Below are 18,365 nucleotides of genomic sequence, written 5' to 3'. Positions count from 1 at the left end.
TACCTTCAGCATGGAAATACCACTTGGTTATAAGGAAGGCTAAGTTTGCAGTTTCCCTCAAAGGCACTGCTCGAAAAACCCTCAGGGCTCCTGTTCTCATCGGCCTGTCCCCTTTAGGCTGCATCCTGTGTGCTCTGACTCTAGCATACTGACGACACAGCAGGGGCTGGCCGTCTTTTAGTTTTGTGAGTCTCGTGTCTCACATTGAAGAGCATCATTCAACTGGTGAGAGGTCATGGGACCCAGAAGTAAAGGGGGTCCTCAGGTTATTACCCCTGTCCAGGTCCTCAGTGCTGATTACTCAGTGGGGAATTTTCTGTCCATCGCCAATGTCCCCTCTGCTAACCTGCTGCCAGCCCCCCAGCCCCGGGCCCCCACCCCCATGACCCGCCCACAGCCAAGTGAGAAGGCACATCGGGCTTTCCACGCGCCCGGACCCTCCATCGCCAGGGTTCCTGCTGCTGACCTGCTGCCAGCCCCCCAGCCCCGGGCCGCCACCCCCGTGACGTGTCCACCCTAAGTGAGAAAGCACCTCCTGGGGCTTACACCCGCGGAGACCCATGTCACGTCGGGCAGCGATCTGCGTCGCCCCAGTTCTGGGGCCTGGGGTCCCCGCACTCCGCACCACGGGCCCGACCTTCAGTCCTTGGGGCCTGCGATTTCTCCCGCAGCTGAGCCGAGCCAGAGTCCACCAGTCCCGGCGCGAGGCCTTCCTTCCGGGACACGGCGCAGGGTCCCCGAAGGCCTCGGGCCTCGCAGCCATTTTGAGGCCTCCCGGGAATGGGGGTGGGGGTGGGGCAGGGCAGGGCAGGGCCCTGGGGGGCTGCCTGTTTCCAGGGGGCAGGGGCTTGGACTTGTCGGGGCAGGTCCCCGCACTGTACCGCGGGACACCTGGCACCTCGACGCCCGCAACACGAGCCGTGGGCCTCCTCTTTCTGCTCACCTGAGCCTGCAGCTAGGGGACGGGCCTCCCTCTGGGCAGCCTGGCTCCCTGGCAGTGGGGCGGGGCCGCGTCCTGTGCGTGGGTCTGGGCGGGGCGGGTGCACGGGAGGGGGTTGGGAGCTGGGGAGAGGCCCGCAGGACTGGCGCTCAGGAGCCTTTTCTGGACTCTGAGCAGGTCCTGGGGCTTCTCCTGCTGCTCACCCCAGTCAGCTGGCCTCTGCCCGAGGCTCTCACGGCGCTCAGAACCCCCAGTAGGAAATATTTAGGGTCCCAGGCCAAGCAGCCATGCGTGGGGCCGCCCAAGACTGGCCGTAATGGGTGACACCCCCTGCCCCTCCCCGCCACCCCCCCTCCCCCCGCAGTCCTGTCAGGATCTTCCCTTGACTCCCTGTGGGTGTGGGTCCACCACTCCTGTGCTGACCTGAGGACAACCCCTCACGTCAAAGACCGCTTCTCCCTGAGACGCTGATTCGTGTCATTTTCGGCTTGTAATACCAGCCTGGTTTTAAGGAAGACTCCATTTGCAGTTCCCCAAGGACACTGCTCGAAATGCCCACAGGCCTCCTGTTCTAATCGGCCTGTCCCCTTCAGGCTGCATCCCGTGTGCTCTGACTCTAGCATACTGACGGGACAGCAGGGGCTGGCCGTCTTTTCGTTTGAGAAGTCTCTCGTTTCATGTTCACGGGCATCATTCAATTGGTGCAGTTCATGGAACCCATGACAAGAAAATGAAGGGGATCCTCAGGCTGTCACCCCTGTCCAGGTCCCCAGTGGGGAGTTTTCTGTCCCGGTCACTTTGGGGTCCTCAGTCCTCAATAAGGGCCCTTACTTTGGCTCCACATAGGGCCTGGTATGGCCACCCCTTTAGTCGAATGGTGGCTCCACTTTCAAACTAAGGATTTCACCTGCCACAGACCTGATGTAAATAAGTGTTGGGGGAGCTTCAGCGGGAGAGCCCCGTAAAACCAGGGATGTGGCCAGATTCTTTGTCATCCCTACGATGTAGTGGCGATGGTCCCTCAGTGGTTGCTTCCACCCCTGTTCTGGCCTAGATTTCCTCCCCAGCCCTCAGGCCTACCCCTCTACTAAGGCCAGCACCACCCTGAGAGCCCTAGGAGGAAGTGAGGGTCCCCGCCTCTGGCCATACCTGTCTGGGACTCCTGAGGCCAGGTAAGGAAGAGAATTCTGTCGTGTGTGGTTCCCTTCGTCCTCACAGTCTTCAGGTCGGCCTCTGGAAAGACTAGAGATCCTCTCCCCCTGCGGGCCTTAGGCCACACCCCTTAGAGTAAGTCTCTCACCCCTTTGTGACACCACGGGAGGAAGTGAGTATGTCACATCCTGTCAACAATGCCCAGGTATCCCAGGCCAGCCAGCAGGGCCAGGGCTCTCTGTGGTCCTCTCAGTTCTGAGCGTGGAGGGTTCCCTACATCTTGACTCAGGGTCCTCCCCTCCGTTCCCGGCAGGGCCGGGGACGTCTTCCTTGGCTTCCCTGAAGACCCTTCCCTGAGACCAGGGCCCTCCATTCTGCCCCCCTTCTCTCCGAGTCAGTCTGACAGCCGTGCCCAAGGCATCCCAGGGTTGGTGGCTGGGGCAGTCTCTGTGCCACCTCACTGCCCTGGGGTCTGTGGTACCCTGTTGTCCCTCCGAGCTCTGCCCTTGAATGTTAGCAGGGCTGGAATGCGTCCGTCCGTGTGGTGTCCTCGGTCTCAGAGCCACAGACCACGGTGCTCCCTTCCTGGGGTGCCAGAGCGGGAAGGTCAGGGAGTGCCGCATGAGGCCATCCTCCCTGCGCCCTTCCTGGGGTGACAGCAGGATTCAGGCTCCTTGGGGCCTCTCCGTTCAGGGTAGGAGTGTGCCCCCAATGCTCACTCGGGACCCTTACCTGACTAACGCTGGGCCCCGGGACTGCTCCTTCTTGCAACTTAAGGTCACCCACATAGAACCCAGCTCGCATGTCCCCGACCACCCTGCAAGTAAGGGAGGGGATGCTCAGCCCGACAGCCCTGTCCGGGCCTTGTGGGTCTGAGAGCAGACGGAAGCCAGTCTCTCTCCAGTGACCAAGTGGTGTGTCTCATCAGCCCTCATTCATCAGAGTCTTCCTCTCGACTCCTGTCTCCTCAAAGGCTTCCTGGGAAATGGTACATCCTTGAAAGCTCTTGATTAGTCTCCGCACTGCAAACCCAGCAGAGACCTTGTTGTGCCCCAGGAGCGGTGCGAGGCGGGGAAGGTGCAGCAAAGGCAGAGGAGGGCCCATGACAGGGGTTGTGTTATCAGAGAAAACACAGCGATCTCTTCCTTCTCTTCACTGGCCACACTTAGCCTCTCATCCGACTGCACTTCTAATAGGTCTGCTTTCCAAAGGGAAGGGGCTGAGCCCAGTGATTTTGGTGAGCCCCTGATCTTTTGAGGTTTATTGATGTCTGCTTTCTAGACTCTGTGGACATGTGATGCCTAAACCACCTGGCTTGTGCGCTGTGATCCTCCACCCCAGGGCAAGCGCACAGGGCCCCTTCTAGTCTGGCCCCGGGTGGAGGTTCCTCTCGTTCTCCCACACCCCAAAGGAACCGTCAAGATGTCCTTTCCATGCCAGTCTTTGTCTCTCAACTCTGAGACCCCGCCCACCACTCCCACAGCTTCATCCAGCCCCCCATGCTGCCTGGCTTCAAATGAGCTCTCTGCCACCACACCGTCGCCCCAGGACTGGCAGTTTCCCAAGGCCCAACACGGCCTTGGTCACGTGATGTACAGTAAATCAGTGTCAAGAAGATATGGAGGTTTTCAACTTGTTTAGAATAACTAAAGTGTTCGTCTTCAACCTGAATGATAATAAATGTGACGTCCATGACAATAATAAACCTAGATTCTGAAGCAAAACAAGCCATCTGTTAGCAAGGGAAACATTAACAAAAAAAATATTGATCTAAAAACTGCTCATCTCAACAAGGAAAAAAACCACACAGGATACGTGTTTCAGTCCCGCTGGCGCCTCCTTTGCTCTACTACTTAGAAGGCTGGCTGCTCTCTTCCAGCCCAAGGTGAAAAGCCAGCCCGAGACCTCACTACACGTGGGGGGAGCTGTGCGAGGTGGCCTTGGAAGGCGCCCTGGCCTTGGCAACATCGGCAGCCCTGGCTGTGGCTCTCACCTCTGCTCTCTGCGCCATCTCTCTCAAAACCACCTCATACAGCTCTGGGAAGGCACGGGGGACGGTCTCGTTGATCTTGTCCCTGATCTCCAGCACGCTCGTCGTGGTGGTCTCCGCGAGGGCTCTTGCGCCCCACGGGAACTCGTAGCTTGGAGGATCACTGCCGGGCACCTGGGGGACTCCCGGTACTCGGGCGGCAGCACATCTTCTGTAATGAGCTTCCAGGGCTCCCCACACCTGAGGTGCTTGTTAGCCGCATAGACGCCCATCCTATTCACCTCTTCCCAGATGTGCTATCGGTGGCGCGGTTGCCCTTCATGGAGATGAGGCCCTGGGGATTCATCAGGAGACGGGTCACGGTTGAGTCTCCGTCACCCCTGAGACTTTTGTCTCTGCTGATGTCTGATTGGCTACGTAGGTCTCCGGAGGGTTCAATGGGGTTGACTTGCTGCCTGTCAAGGCCTCAGACCTGTTCATTCTGTCAGCGGCTGTCGTGAGGATCTGCAGGAAGTGTGCCTGGTGCTTTCTCTTGACAATCTTCAGCAGTGCTGCCTTCACAGTAGTCTCTTTCGTGTTATATGCTGGGGGTGCGCCCACCGTCCTGAATTCCCGCTTACGGGATCTGTGCAAAAGGTGCTCTCAGTGGGGCCGGGCCCTGGGAGGGGCTTCTACTTTCCTCGTCTTGGCTCTTGGCACCTTTATCCGAATTCGTGTAGGAAACACCTGCAGCCGCCATGGTGGTCAGTGGGGCTCCCTGAGGGTCCTGGGCAGTGCCAGAAGCCGGGAGCACCCCGAGAAATAGGAGACAAGGGCGAGGGGACTCTTCTCCTGCTGCTGAAGTGACCTGAACACCCCCCAGGCCCGTGGGTCTCACTCTGGGCCCGTGGGCATTTGTCCTGAGCGTGGGGCTTACTCTCCTGACCCCTAGGCATGGTGGCACTGGTCAGGACAGCAGGCGCCAGTGTGGGCAGGAGAGTAGGTGAGGCCAGCACGGGGAGGAAGGAGACGGACACGGTGCGTCCAGCTCACTAGGGAGAAAGCAGCAGAAAGTGAGCGTCTCCTCACATGGCCACGGCCCAAGACAGAAAGCTGTGGGAAGCAGGTTCAGGCCTTACGTGGGGTGTTTGCACTCAAGGTTCTCACTCAGTGTCCGGCGTTTGACTCCTAAGTGTGGGCGTTAAAATTTCTCCCTCTGCTGACCTGGGACAACCCCACTGACTGAGACCCTTACTCCTCAGTTGCCGCTCAGTGGGATCAGAGGGCGCCTCTTCCTGGAACCTCCCAGGGCTGACAGTCGGAGGATTCTGTGGGGCCCCCACTGCTATGAGCTGGTTGGTCCGCAGTCTGGAGGATCCCACATCTGGCTATCAGTTCAGTGGCGATAGTGAGACTCTCTCTATGGGACCTCACTGTTCTGAGGTTGGCGGCCCCCTTAGTTCTCACCGGGCTGGAACCTGAATTTCTCCCTCGGGCCACTAGAGACCTCCAGATTCAGGCCAACACCTTCACTTCATTGAGCCTCTGGGGCTGGAAGTGAGGTGGGGACGTATCCGACTAGCCCTGCCCAGGCTTCGCAGGGCTGGAAGGTGGTGGGTCTTGGTGGCTCCCCTCTGCTCTGGGCCAGTGCCCTCCTGAGGCCTCCCTCAGCGTGCTCCCTATCTTGACCTGTAGCTCTCCCCTCCTACAAAGGCTGACAATAGCCTGACCCCCTGTGAAGAAGGGAAGTGTGCCCCATCTGGTCTCCCCAGGCTGACAGCAGTGGAAGGAATCTGTGCTGCCCCCAGTTAACGGGTAGCAGGTCCCCTCAGTCTTCAAGGCCCTCACCTTGACTCCCGGCACAGCCAGGAAGTCCTCCCTCTGCTGACTTGAGGTCCTCCTTGATGAGGTCCCTCCCCTCCAGGAGACGCCCTGGGGGGAGGTGTGACCGGTCACCTCAGGGAGCCCAGGTCTCCGAGTACAACAGTGGGACAGGGCTCTAGGTCGCCCCCTCATTTCTGGGAAGGGTACGCTCTTGGTCACTTAGTGTCACTACCTTGACACTGTTAGCCCCTTGGCTGAATGGGGCTCCCCCATTAGTCCAAGAGTTGCAGTTCCCCCAGATCATCTCCTCCCGCAGAAACAGAGGGCTAACCTCACTCTGAATGCTCTACCTGGCCGTCCAGGGCCCACTGTGGAAGCGCAACTTGGCGCCTTCCCCTCCCTTCTGGGGTGGCTTGCCGCCTCCTCCCTAACACAGGATTTTTACCTGGCTGGCTGCCTGGCGCTGGGACGCCCCTCTCCGCTGAATTGGACAGCCCCCCTGAAAAGCAAAGCCCCATCTCCTTGAATCCCTCCAAGTAGAAGTCAGGGGGTCCCTCATCGTGCCAGGCCTTGCCTGGGCCCGCCAGGCCACACCTCGAGGGAGGGGCGAGGTGCAGACCCCTCTGTTGTGTTCATTGGGGTCTTCACCTTGGCCGTGAGCCCATCTGGGGACTGTATCCTCTGCTTACCTGAAGGGACAGCCATCAGGCCTAGGGGATCGCCTTCCTGGGACTTCCAAGACACAGGTCAGGATGAGCCGCGAATAGCCACAACTCTTTTCGTCTCTCGAGGGCGGACAGCTGGGGTGGGGCTCTAGGGAACCCAGTGCCCTGGAGGTGGTGCTTCCCTTCTGGGAAGTGTCACATCCCTACCACATCGAGAAGTTTCCTCCTGCAAACTGGGCAGAGACTGGGTCCTCATGCCAGGAGTGGTGTGACAGGGGCAGGCTGTGGCAAAATGCAGGGACCCCAGACGAGGTGCCGGGTTGTCAGAGAAAAAAACAGACTGACCGATTCCTTCCTTCCGGACTTGGCCTCTCATGTGACTTCTGTAGTGCAAGATGTACTTTTACAGGGGGAGGCTGCCCAGGATGATTTTTGAGACCCCAGTGTTTTGAGATTAACTGGCTGTGCATATGTACAGAATCATACTGTCACCGACTATTATTTCTTTTCTTCTCTATTCATCCTTCTCATTTGTATCGCTATTCTTATTGCTCTACCTATAATGTTCTAGTCCCCTGCTCTGTGTACAGAGACCTTCTTTTGGTCCCCTGAGATGCATTCCTGGAGCTGTGAGATGGAAATGGTGAATGAAAAGACACATAGTCAGACTCAGGTTGGGAGGACTGGAAAAATGTGAACTTCCCACAAATTCAAAAGAGGGATCTAGTCCCAGCTCTGTCACTTACCAGCTTTGTGAAGGTGAAACTTTTGCACGTTATTCATCTGTAAAGGCAGTCCGGGAAGCCTTTATCATGTAGACAGGTTAGAATATACATACTGTATTACAGACGACTTGGGACGTGGATGGGGACGTAGTGGGTCTTTAATGATCAGCTGTTATTATATGTTTATTTTGAATCCCCGAAATAGTAAGAGCCCATCGGAGTTTTCCTTTTCTTAAATCCAGTACATATCAAACAATACGCAATGATCCGCAACAAACTTTCTTTAATAAGCTAAGCAAATCCAGGTAGTTTCAATATTACAAAAATAAAGACTGGAAGGAATAAGGCAATCCAATAATTGAACACAGTGAAATTTTTGTTTCTTCATTTCCTTCCTTCATTTCGGGAGCCCAAGTATTTTATCGTTGGATTCTTTTACATCTCCATGAAAATCCTGTTTCACTGCCACGTTATCTGATCTAGATCATGAACAAAATATTGAATATTTTCAATTTGTTTTACCACTTTCAAAACTGTACCATTCAAACCTTTTCAACAGCAAAAACGTGAGAGCCACAGCATGCACATATTTATATTCTGAACGTTCTACACCTTCTACTAAAAGAAACAACATTTGAAAACTATACTACATATCTGTATCAGTCTATTTATCTATCTTGCTGTTTTTACCTAGAGGTTACTCATGAGGAAAACGGAAAAGCAGATTAACATTGTGTTAAAATTAAACTGACCTCGACCATAATTTGTCTTACAAATTCCAAAACGGTAACTTTCAAACCCTTTACATAGAAAAGATATGATAGCCATGTCATTCCCATATTCACATTTTGACGATTCTAAACCTTCGTTAAAAGACATCACAGTTGATAAAATACTACATATCTGTCTATACCTACATCTAATCTATTTCCCTAGAAGTGAGTCGTGAAGACAAATGAAATGCACATCAACACTTTGTTAAAAGTAAACCGTCCTTCACCCCAATTTGTCTTAAAACCTTCAAACCTGTTAGACAGCAAGAAATGTGACAGCCATGACATTCTCATATGTATATTTTGAATCTTCTAAACCTCTATTAAAACAAATAACATCTGAAATGGTTCTATGTTTCTATGTGTTGATCTATCTACGTCTCTCTCTAGTATCTATCATCTATCTATCCTTCCGTCTTTACCCAGAAGTTACTCATGAGGAAAATGGAAAAGCAGATTAACATTTTGTTAAAACTAAACTGACCTCAATCGCCCAGTATTTGGCAGGCAGGCTGCGCTCTTCCACCCCGAGGGCAGAAGCCTGCCCCAGACCTCACTACACATGGGGGGAGCTGTGCGACGTGGCCTTGGAAGGCGCACTGGCCTTGGCAACACGGGCAGCCCTGGCTGCGGCTCTTACCTCTGCTCTCTCCTCATCTCTCAAAGCCTCCTCATACAGCTTCGGGAAGGCGCTGGGGACGGTCCCTTTGAGCCTGGCCGTAATCTCCAGCACTTTCATCTTGGTGGTCTCAGCGTGGGCTCTTGGGCCCCACAGGAACTCGTAGCGCGGAGGGTCACTGCCGGGCACCTGGCGGTACTCCAGGTACTGGGGCTGCACTAGATCTTTGATGATGAGCCTCTTGGGCTCCCCGAATATGGCATGCCTCCTCCCAGTGTAGACCCCCAACACGCCGAGTGATTCCCAGACCTCCTCCTCGGTGGCGCGGTTCCCCTTCAGGCAGATCACGGCCAGGATGTTCGTCAGGAGACCAGTCTTGGGCACACTCCTGTCACTGGTCAGACTTCCCTCACTGGGGAGATCCAGCATGGTGATAAGGACATAGAAGTGTTTGCCGGGGTCGACTTCCTTCACCTCTAGGCCAAAGACCAGCTCCATGTGCTCAGAGGCTCTCCTGAGGATCTCAGAGAACTGCTCCTTGTACTTCTTTTTGACCGCCTTTAGCATTTCCGCCCGCGTAATGCACTCACCCATTTTATACTTCCCCAGCAGGAACTGCACCAGCATGTGTGCCTTCCTGGTGAGAGGATCTGGGGGAGCCGACCGAGGGGACGGTGCTACAAGGGAGGTGCTTGGGCCCGCCTCAGCTTGGCTCTGGGCCCCTTCGTCAGATCTTGGGAATGAGACACCTGCCCCAGGAGGCCCAGCGGCTGAGGCTCCCTGAGGTTCCTGGAAAGGGCCGGGAGCAGGGCAGCTTGGGGGAGAACCCCCAGAAACAGGAGAAGTGGGGCACTCTTCTGCTGCTGCTGCAGCGGCCTGATCACCGCGGAGACTCTCAGTCTCATCTGCACCCTGGAGGCGTTTACTCTTCTGACCCCGAGGCATGATGACACAGGTCAGGCACAGCGGGCCCCGGTGTGGGCAGAGCAGGAGATGCCAGTACCTGGAGGAGGGAGAATGAGATGGTGTGTGCACCTCTGCAGGGAGATGCCCCACCTTGGCCTTAACCAAGGCCGCCTCTGCAAGTCTGAGGGCCGTCAGTGCTCTGTCTGGGGACCCACGGGGCACCTCTCTGATTGGCCTGGCTCCTCACAACCCTGCAAAGCTGCATGGAGAGTACCTAGGACAAGCCATACCACCCTACCTGGAGTTACCGGGGTGACGGCAGGGCCGGGCAAGGGGAACCTTGTGTTCTGGGTTTGAGATGTGCTCTCAGTTCACATTCAGGATCATTATGTGAATTTTGGCCTGGCAGCCCAGCCCCCTGCTCCCCTCTGCTTCTCTCCAGTCAACACTTCAAACCCAGAATCGACATATCTCTGGGGCCCTCTTTGACGACAGTACTTAGGGATTAGGAGGTGTCCTCTGTGTTTGGGGTGACTGGTCCCCACAGTGATCATGCTCCGTACCCTGACGTTCCACTGACCTGGAAATCCTCCCTCTGCTGACCTGCTGCCAGCCCCTTAGGCCCAGGCCCCCACCCCTACGATCTCTGAAAGCAAAGTGAAAAAAGCGCCTCAGGCTTCACACTGCCCAGACCCTCCTATGCCAATGTCACCTGTGGTGTCCTACTGCCAGCCCCTTACCCCCCAGCCCCATGACTCTCCCTTAGGGAAGTGAGAAAGCAACTCGGGACACCCCGCCCAGATCTCCACATCAATGACTCCTCTGTTGACCTGCTGTTAGCCCCTGAGGCCCAGGACCCCACTCCGTGATCTCCGCAAGCAAAGTGACAAAGCACCTGGGGCTTTACACCCACCTCCACCCTCCCATGCCAGGGTCTCTTCTGCTGACCTGGTGCCAGCACCTTAGCCCTGATCCCCACGTTCATGATCTCCCTGCGGACACAAAGTGAGAAAGAACCTCCGACTTTACGTTTGCCCGGACCCTCCCATGCCAGTGTTCCCTCTGCTGGCTTGCTGGCAGCAAATTAGGGCCAGACCCCCACCCCCGTGACTCTCCGGAATCCAAAGTGAGAAAGCACCGGGGGCTCCAAATGTGCCCGGACCCTCCATCGCCAGTGTCCCCTCTGCGGACCTGCTGCCAGCCCCCCAGCCCTGGGCTCCCACCCCCATGACCCGCCCACAGCCAAGTGAGAAGGCACGTAGGGCTTTCCACGCGCCCGGACCCTCCATCGCCAGGGTTCCTGCTGCTGACCTGCTGCCAGCCCCCCAGCCCCGGGCCGCCACCCCCGTGACGTGTCCACCCTAAGTGAGAAAGCACCTCCTGGGGCTTACACCCGCGGAGACCCATGTCACGTCGGGCAGCGATCTGTGTCGCCCCAGTTGTGGGGCCTGGGGTCCCCGCACTCCGCACCACGGGCCCGACCTTCAGTCCTTGGGGCCTGCGATTTCTCCCGCAGCTGAGCCGAGCCAGAGTCCACCAGTCCCGGCGCGAGGCCTTCCTTCCGGGACACGGCGCGGGGTCCCCGAAGGCCTCGGGGCCTCGCAGCCATTTTGAGGCCTCCCGGGAATGGGGGTGGGGGTGGGGCAGGGCAGGGCCCTGGGGGGCTGCCTGTTTCCAGGGGGCAGGGGCTTGGACTTGTCGGGGCAGGTCCCCGCACTGTACCGCGGGACACCTGGCACCTCGACGCCCGCAACACTAGCCGTGGGCCTCCTCTTTCTGCTCACCTGAGCCTGCAGCTAGGGGACGGGCCTTCCTCTGGGCAGCCTGGCTCCCTGGCAGTGGGGCGGGGCCGCGTCCTGTGCGTGGGTCTGGGCGGGGCGGGTGCACGGGAGGGGGTTGGGAGCTGGGGAGAGGCCCGCAGGACGGGCGCTCAGGAGCCTTTTCTGGACTCTGAGCAGGTCCTGGGGCTTCTCCTGCTGCTCACCCGAGTCAGCTGGCCTTGGCCCGAGGCTCTCAGGGCGCTCAGAACCCCCAGTAGGAAATATTTAGGGTCGTGAGCCAAGCGGCCTTGCGTGGGGCCGCCCGAGACTGGCCGTAATGGGTGACATCCCCCGCCCCTCCCCCCGCAGTCCTGTCAGGATCTTCCCTTGACTCCCTGTGGGTGTGGGTCCACCACTCCTGTGCTGACCTGAGGACAACCCCTCACGTCAAAGACCGCTTCTCCCTGAGACGCTGATTCGTGTCATTTTCGGCTTGTAATACCAGCCTGGTTTTAAGGAAGACTCCATTTGCAGTTTTCCCCAAGGACACTGCTCGAAATGCCCACAGGCCTCCTGTTCTAATCGGCCTGTCCCCTTCAGGCTGCATCCTGTGTGCTCTGACTCTAGCATACTGACGGGACAGCAGGGGCTGGCCGTCTTTTCGTTTGAGAAGTCTCTCATTTCATGTTCACGGGCATCATTCAATTGGTGCAGTTCATGGAACCCATGAGAAGAAAGTGAAGGGGATCCTCAGGGTGTCACCCCTGTCCAGGTCCCCAGTGGGGAGTTTTCTGTCCCGGTCACTTTGGGGTCCTCAGTCCTCAATAAGGGCCCTTACTTTGGCTCCACATAGGGCCTGGTATGGCCACCCCTTTAGTCGAATGGTGGCTCCGCCTTCCAACTAAGGATTTCACCTGCCACAGACCTGATGTAAATAAGTGTTGGGGGAGCTTCAGAGGGAGAGCCCCGTAAAACCAGGGATGTGGCCAGATTCTTTGTCATCCCTACGATGTAGTGGCGATGGTCCCTCAGTGGTTGCTTCCACCCCTGTTCTGGCCTAGATTTCCTCCCCAGCCCTCAGGCCTACCCCTCCGACTAAGGCCAGCACCACCCTGAGAGCCCTAGGAGGAAGTGAGGGTCCCCGCCTCTGGCCATACCTGTCTGGGACTCCTGAGGCCAGGTAAGGAAGAGAATTCTGTCGTGTTTCCCCTGCTGTGAGGTGTGTGGTTCCCTTGGTCCTCACAGTCTTCAGGTCGGCCTCTGGAAAGCCTAGAGATCCTCCCGCTGTGGGCCTTGGGCCACACCCCTTAGAGTAAGTCTCTCACCCCGTTGTGACACCATGGGAGGAAGTCAGTATGTCACATCCTGTCAACAGTGCCCAGGTATCCCGGGGCAGCCAGCAGGGCCAGGGCTCTCTGTGGTCCTGTCAGTTCTGAGCGTGGAGGGTTCCCTACATCCTGACTCAGGGTCCTCCCCTCCGTTCCCGGCAGGGCCGGGGACGTCTTCCTTGGCTTCCCTGAGGACCCTCCCCTGAGACCAGGGCCCTCCATTCTGCCCCCCTTCTCTCCGAGTCAGTCTGACAGCCATGCCCAAGGCATCCCAGGGTTGGTGGCTGGGGCAGTCCCTGTGCCACCTCACTGCCCTGGGGTCTGTGGTACCCTGTTGTCCCTCCGGGCTCTGCCCTTGAATGTTAGCAGGGCTGCCCTTGAATGCGTCCGTCCGTGTGGTGTCCTCGGTCTCAGAGCCACAGACCACGGTGCTCACTTCCTGGGGTGCCAGAGCGGGAAGGTCAGGGAGTGCCGCATGAGGCCGTCCTCCCTGCGCCCTTCCTGGGGTGACAGCAGGATTCAGGCTCCTTGGGGCCTCTCCGTTCAGGGTAGGAGTGTGCCCCCAATGCTCACTCGGGACCCTTACCTGACTAACGCTGGGCCCCGGGACTGTTCCTTCTTGCAACTTAAGGTCACCCACATGGAACCCAGCTCGCATGTCCCCGACCACACTGCAAGTAGGGGAGGGGATGCTCAGCCCGACAGCCCTGTCCGGGCCTTGTGGGTCTGAGAGCAGACGGAAGCCAGTCTCTCTCCAGTGACCAAGTGGTGTGTCTCATCAGCCCTCATTCATCAGAGTCTTCCTCTCGACTCCTGTCTCCTCTGAAAGGCTTCCTGGGCAATGGTACATCCTTGAAAGCTCTTGATTAGTCTCCGCACTGCAAACCCAGCAGAGACTTTGTTGTGCCCCAGGAGCGGTGCGAGGCGGGGAAGGTGCGGCAAAGGCAGAGGAGGGCCCACGACAGGGGTTGTGTTATCAGAGAAAACACAGCGATCTCTTCCTTCTCTTCACTGGCCACACTTAGCCTCTCATCCGACTGCACTTCTAATAGGTCTGCTTTCCAAAGGGAAGGGGCTGAGCCCAGTGATTTTGTGAGCCCCTGATCTTTTGAAGTTTATTGATGTCTGCTTTCTAGACTCTGTGGACATGTGATGCCTAAAACACCTGGCTTGTGCGCTGTGATCCTCCGCCCCAGGGCAAGCGCACAGGGCCCCTTCTAGTCTGGCCCCGGGTGGAGGTTCCTCTCGTTCTCCCACACCCCAAAGGAACCGTCAAGATGTCCTTTCCATGCCAGTCTTTGTCTCTCAACTCTGAGACCCGTTCTCTGAGGGTCTGGCCCCCGCCCACCACTCCCACAGCTTCATCCAGCCCCCCATGCTGCCTGGCTTCAAATGAGCTCTCCGCCACCACACCGTCGCCCCAGGACTGGCAGTTTCCCAAGGCCCAACACTGTCTTGATCACTTGTTTTACAATAAATTTCTGTCATCTGCAACCTCTCTTCACAACCCTTCTTTTTACTTGTCATTTACTTATTTCTTAGAGTATGTGTCACCATCTTCCTTATGTGATCTATACTGTGGCTAAACTCTAAACTTCTAGGTCAGTGTTATTTTTGTTACCATGACGAGTACTACCAGAGAACCCTCCAATGAGGGTTTTTGCTAGAGGAAAAAGGAAGAAATGAGCAAGGAGTCGAATCTATTATGATTTAATTTCTCATAAAATTTGAGTTAGCTAAGCAAATCCAGGTATATATTATTTAATCTTACAGGCAAAGAGCACAAAGAATAAGGCTAAGCATTAACCAGCCTTTACTTTTGTATCACCGTTTTGTGTCTCCTGGAGGCAGCATATGGTTGGGTTTTGTTTTTTGATCCCATCTGCTACTCTGTGCCTTTTTTAAAAAAATTAAAGTTTATTGTGGTGACAATTATTAGTAAAGTCACAGAGCTAGCAGAAAACTAAAGATAAAATGGCTATAGAAAATTGTCACATATCAATGATCACACTAAATATAAGTGGACTGAGCTCAACAATAAAAAGGTACAGAGTAGAGAACCATATAATTTCACTGATCTGTGGTATATAAAACTGAAAAGAACAAAATAATAAGACAAAGGAAGTAACAAAAACTCATAGATAGTTTTTGCCTTTTTATTGTTGAGTTCAGTCCACTTACATTTAGTGTGATTATTAATATCTGACTATTTCCTATAGCCATTTTATCTTGTTTTCTGGTAGTTCTGTGTCTCCAGTCTTTACTTTCCCCTCTGTTTCTGTCTGTTATTTTAGATTGTTGATATTCTGTGATTTTTTTCCCCATGTTTCATCTTTCTTTATGTGTCTCAGTTTTAGATTTTTTCTGGGTGGTTACCATTAAGTTTATGCAAAACAATGTTTCATTTGTACAGTAGTTCTTTTCTTCTTCTGAATGTATTTTATCTCCATTTCCCTTTGCAAATTCAGACCTTTACCCCCTCCTATTTTATGTTTTCGTTGTCACAAATTATCCCTATTTCTGCTGGTAGTTCTTTTCCAAATCACAGTAGTAATTGTCTTCTCCTTCTCTTTTTCAATGTTTTTACTTGTTTTACCTTTATGTTATATTTAACTATATAGTGCCTTGTTCTGGGGTTGGAATAGGGGTTGCCATTTCCTGCTTCTGTCTGTCTGTTAGTCATCTGACTCATTGTTTTGTATCCTTTTGTCTTTTTGTTTCAGGTAGAATAATCCTATTCTGTATTTCCTGCAATGCAGGCCTTCTGTGTCCGGAAAGGTCTTTAGTTCTCCCTTGTATCTAAAGGATAACTTTACTGAATATGTTATTCTTGGTTGGTAATTTTTGTCTTTCAGTATTTTGAATATTTGATTCCACTTTCTCCTAGCTTTTAGGGTTTCTGCTGTAAAAATCTGATGATAATCTAACGGGATTTCCTTTATAAGTTACCTTCTTTTTTTCCCTGATTGCCTTGAGAATTCTCTTTGTCATTAGTTTTTGACAATTTTAATATAATGTGCCTTGGAGAAGGCATTTTTGGAATGAGATAATTAGGTGTTCTGTTTGCTTCTTGGATCAAGGATCCAGTGATTTTCATAGGTTTGGGAAGCTCTTTTTGATTAGTTGTTTGAATAGGCTCTCTCTTTTTTTCCTCCCTCTCTTCTCCTTCTGGTATCCCCATTATTCTTATATTGCTCTTTCTGATGGAGTCAGACAGTTCTTGTAGAGTTCTTTCATTTCTTTCAACTTTCAGTTCTCTCTTCTTCCACCTGAGTCATTTCTAGATTTATATCTCTAATATCACTAATTCTTTCCTCCATCTGGTCACCTCTGTTTCCTAAGCTCACTAGTTCATTCTTTATTTCATTTATTAAGTTCTTCAGCTCCAGAATTTCTGTTTAGTTTTTTTTTAATTTTTTTTTATAGTTTCACTCTCCTTGGAGAAGTACTCCTTTTGTTCATTGATTTTATTTCTGAGTTCATTGAATTGATTTTCTGAGTTTTCTTGTATCTCATTGAGTTTTTTCAGAACTGCAATCTTGAATTCTCTGTCATTTAAATCATAGTCTTCCATGTCTTCAAGTTTAATTTTTAGAAAATATTCATTTTCTTTCTGAACTCCATTTTTTATTATACTTGATAGATTATTTCTCTTTGTGGACATTTGTGCAAATGAAATCTCCTTCTTTTCCTTCTCTTTTTTTTTCTTTTTTTTTTTTTAACTATTTGTCTCAACTGTTTAGCAGGTTGATAAGTAGTGGTCTTTGTTTTGTTTTCCAGTGGGTGATGCTGAAGCTCAAGTGTTTATTTTCTGTTACCTGCACTACTGGGGCTCCTGAGATCTCTGTGGGGGCAATGTTGCCTTGGCCATTGAAAATGCCCCTTATTCCCTGAGGAGATGGGTGTCCTCTTTAGAACCTCTGCCACCTCATTCTCAAAGCACCTTCCCAGTTGTGGGATGGGCACGCTATGGGTCTTTTGGCTTGTGTGTTCCTAGTGCCACTTTCCTGTAACCAGAATCTGTTGGCAGAGCCACTCTGTCTCAGTTGACCCTGCTGTCTCTACCAGGCTCCTCTGCAATGGGTGGGAGGAGGAAGCCGTTCATCCATCTGCAGCTCTGTTCGTTTTAGTGGGCTTAGCCAGAATGAGGACAGACTCTTAGGCTGGAAAGTTGTTACTGCCCTTTCGTGATCTGCTGAGTCAGAGTTTTACTGCCTGGGTTGCTGCAGGAGGATGGGATAGGTGGATTCCCAAGTCTGTAGCTTCCTTTGTCATGTGATGATAGGTTGTAGAGCACTGCCACCCTTTGCACCTCTTCTCTGCCCCTGAGCCAGGGCTCAGCCTCAATGTGTGCCAGCCACCCCAGCTCGATTGGTATCTCTGCCCCTCTGATTTGCCCCGTGGGGGTTGCACCCTGACCCTTCACTACTGTCACTCTGCTCGGCCCATGGCGAGCACCAGACTGCGTCTGTGGCTCCCATCTCTGTCTTCCCCTGTCCTATCTCCCCTGTTTGCTCCGAGAAACCCACCTTCAGATATCTCCATGCTGGATCTCTCAGATATGTTTGTATGTTAGAAAGGGAATCCTTTGTTGAATTTTAGCTGTCCAACTTGTTGTAACTTCAAGGGGAGAAACTTGAAGGTCCTCTCATGTCACCATGTTGCTTACATCACTCTATTCTTGATGAATCCATTGGTCCCTGTGATATTGTGATTTATAATAAGAAATATATATTTAATCTTCATCTCTGTTCCTGACTTGGATAGATTGTCTGTCTGATTTATTTTTATTTTAATAGAAATGACTTGGAGTAGAACTAGGAAGTGAACATTGAGAAATTGCTCTTGAGCAACAAAGATATTTTTTCCAGAAACCATAAAATCGTATTAATTCTGACAAGACTGTGTTGAAATTGAAGCAGCCTTTTCCTGGGCACTTCGCATTGGCTCTATGTACCTTTCCTGAACACATGTACTCTATGTTTTAGTGCTTGAGCACCAACTACCTCACTCTGTTCTGTTGCTGATGCATTTAAGTGTCTGGTTTTCTCAAACAGCTTCCAAAATTACTGACAATGGGAACTCTTATATTGACATTCTCTTTGTCCCCTTTTTGTCATTGTCTAAGTGCTACAGCACAGCAGGTCTTTTAAAGCTTCATTGTGATTGAAATGAGTCAATGAGAGGGAGAGGAGGTATAATAAAAAGAAATACATAATATAAGAAGAGTCCTCTGCCCTCATTCTGTTTCTTTCTTTAGATATAAGAGCATTCTTTTCTCCCATAATCTCCTTTGAAATCTCACACAATCCATCTCTCTCTCTTCAGGAAAACCTCGGACAAATCTTTTATCACCTGCTTTAACTTTTCAACCCCATGCAGGCTAGCACTATCATCCTGAATGAAGCTCTCACTAAGATGATTTTGTATATGTAGTCCTTACTTAATAGCCAATTTCCTTAAAAGAATTTCATTAATCAGTATTGGCTTTAAGCTTGCTAAGACTGAACTGGGCCCCACAATTTACAGGGCTTCACTCTGGTCTTTCTTCAGCTGTACCCTGTCTCATGGGGAGAGGAGTCTGTGGGCCCAAGGGGATGTGCTTACTCAGAAATTGCACTCCCTCATATATACCATGCTTCAGCTACCCTGGACCACAGAGTGCCTGTTCAAAGAGTTCTATACCTGCATTGAAGGCCTGTAT

The 18,365-nt window shown here is 52.9% G+C and overlaps 1 protein-coding gene across 1 annotated transcript; it reads right to left on the bottom strand.

Moving 5' to 3' along the window:
- Positions 1 to 7,107: 7,107 nt before the first annotated feature.
- LOC117020180 (melanoma-associated antigen B2-like) lies at positions 7,108 to 10,558 on the bottom strand. Its single transcript, XM_033102449.1, has 3 exons — positions 10,314 to 10,558; positions 8,689 to 9,670; positions 7,108 to 7,158 (listed from the first exon to the last, which is right to left on the bottom strand). Exons 1-3 carry the CDS (start codon positions 10,556 to 10,558, stop codon positions 7,108 to 7,110), a joined length of 1,278 nt encoding a protein of 425 aa, XP_032958340.1.
- Between the last annotated feature and the right edge of the window lie 7,807 nt (positions 10,559 to 18,365).

Source organism: Rhinolophus ferrumequinum, chromosome X (assembly GCF_004115265.2).
Source record: "Rhinolophus ferrumequinum isolate MPI-CBG mRhiFer1 chromosome X, mRhiFer1_v1.p, whole genome shotgun sequence".
Taxonomy (NCBI): Eukaryota; Metazoa; Chordata; class Mammalia; order Chiroptera; family Rhinolophidae; genus Rhinolophus; species Rhinolophus ferrumequinum.
Note: the sequence above shows the minus strand (reverse complement) of the source record. Positions and strands in the feature narration are given on the sequence as shown.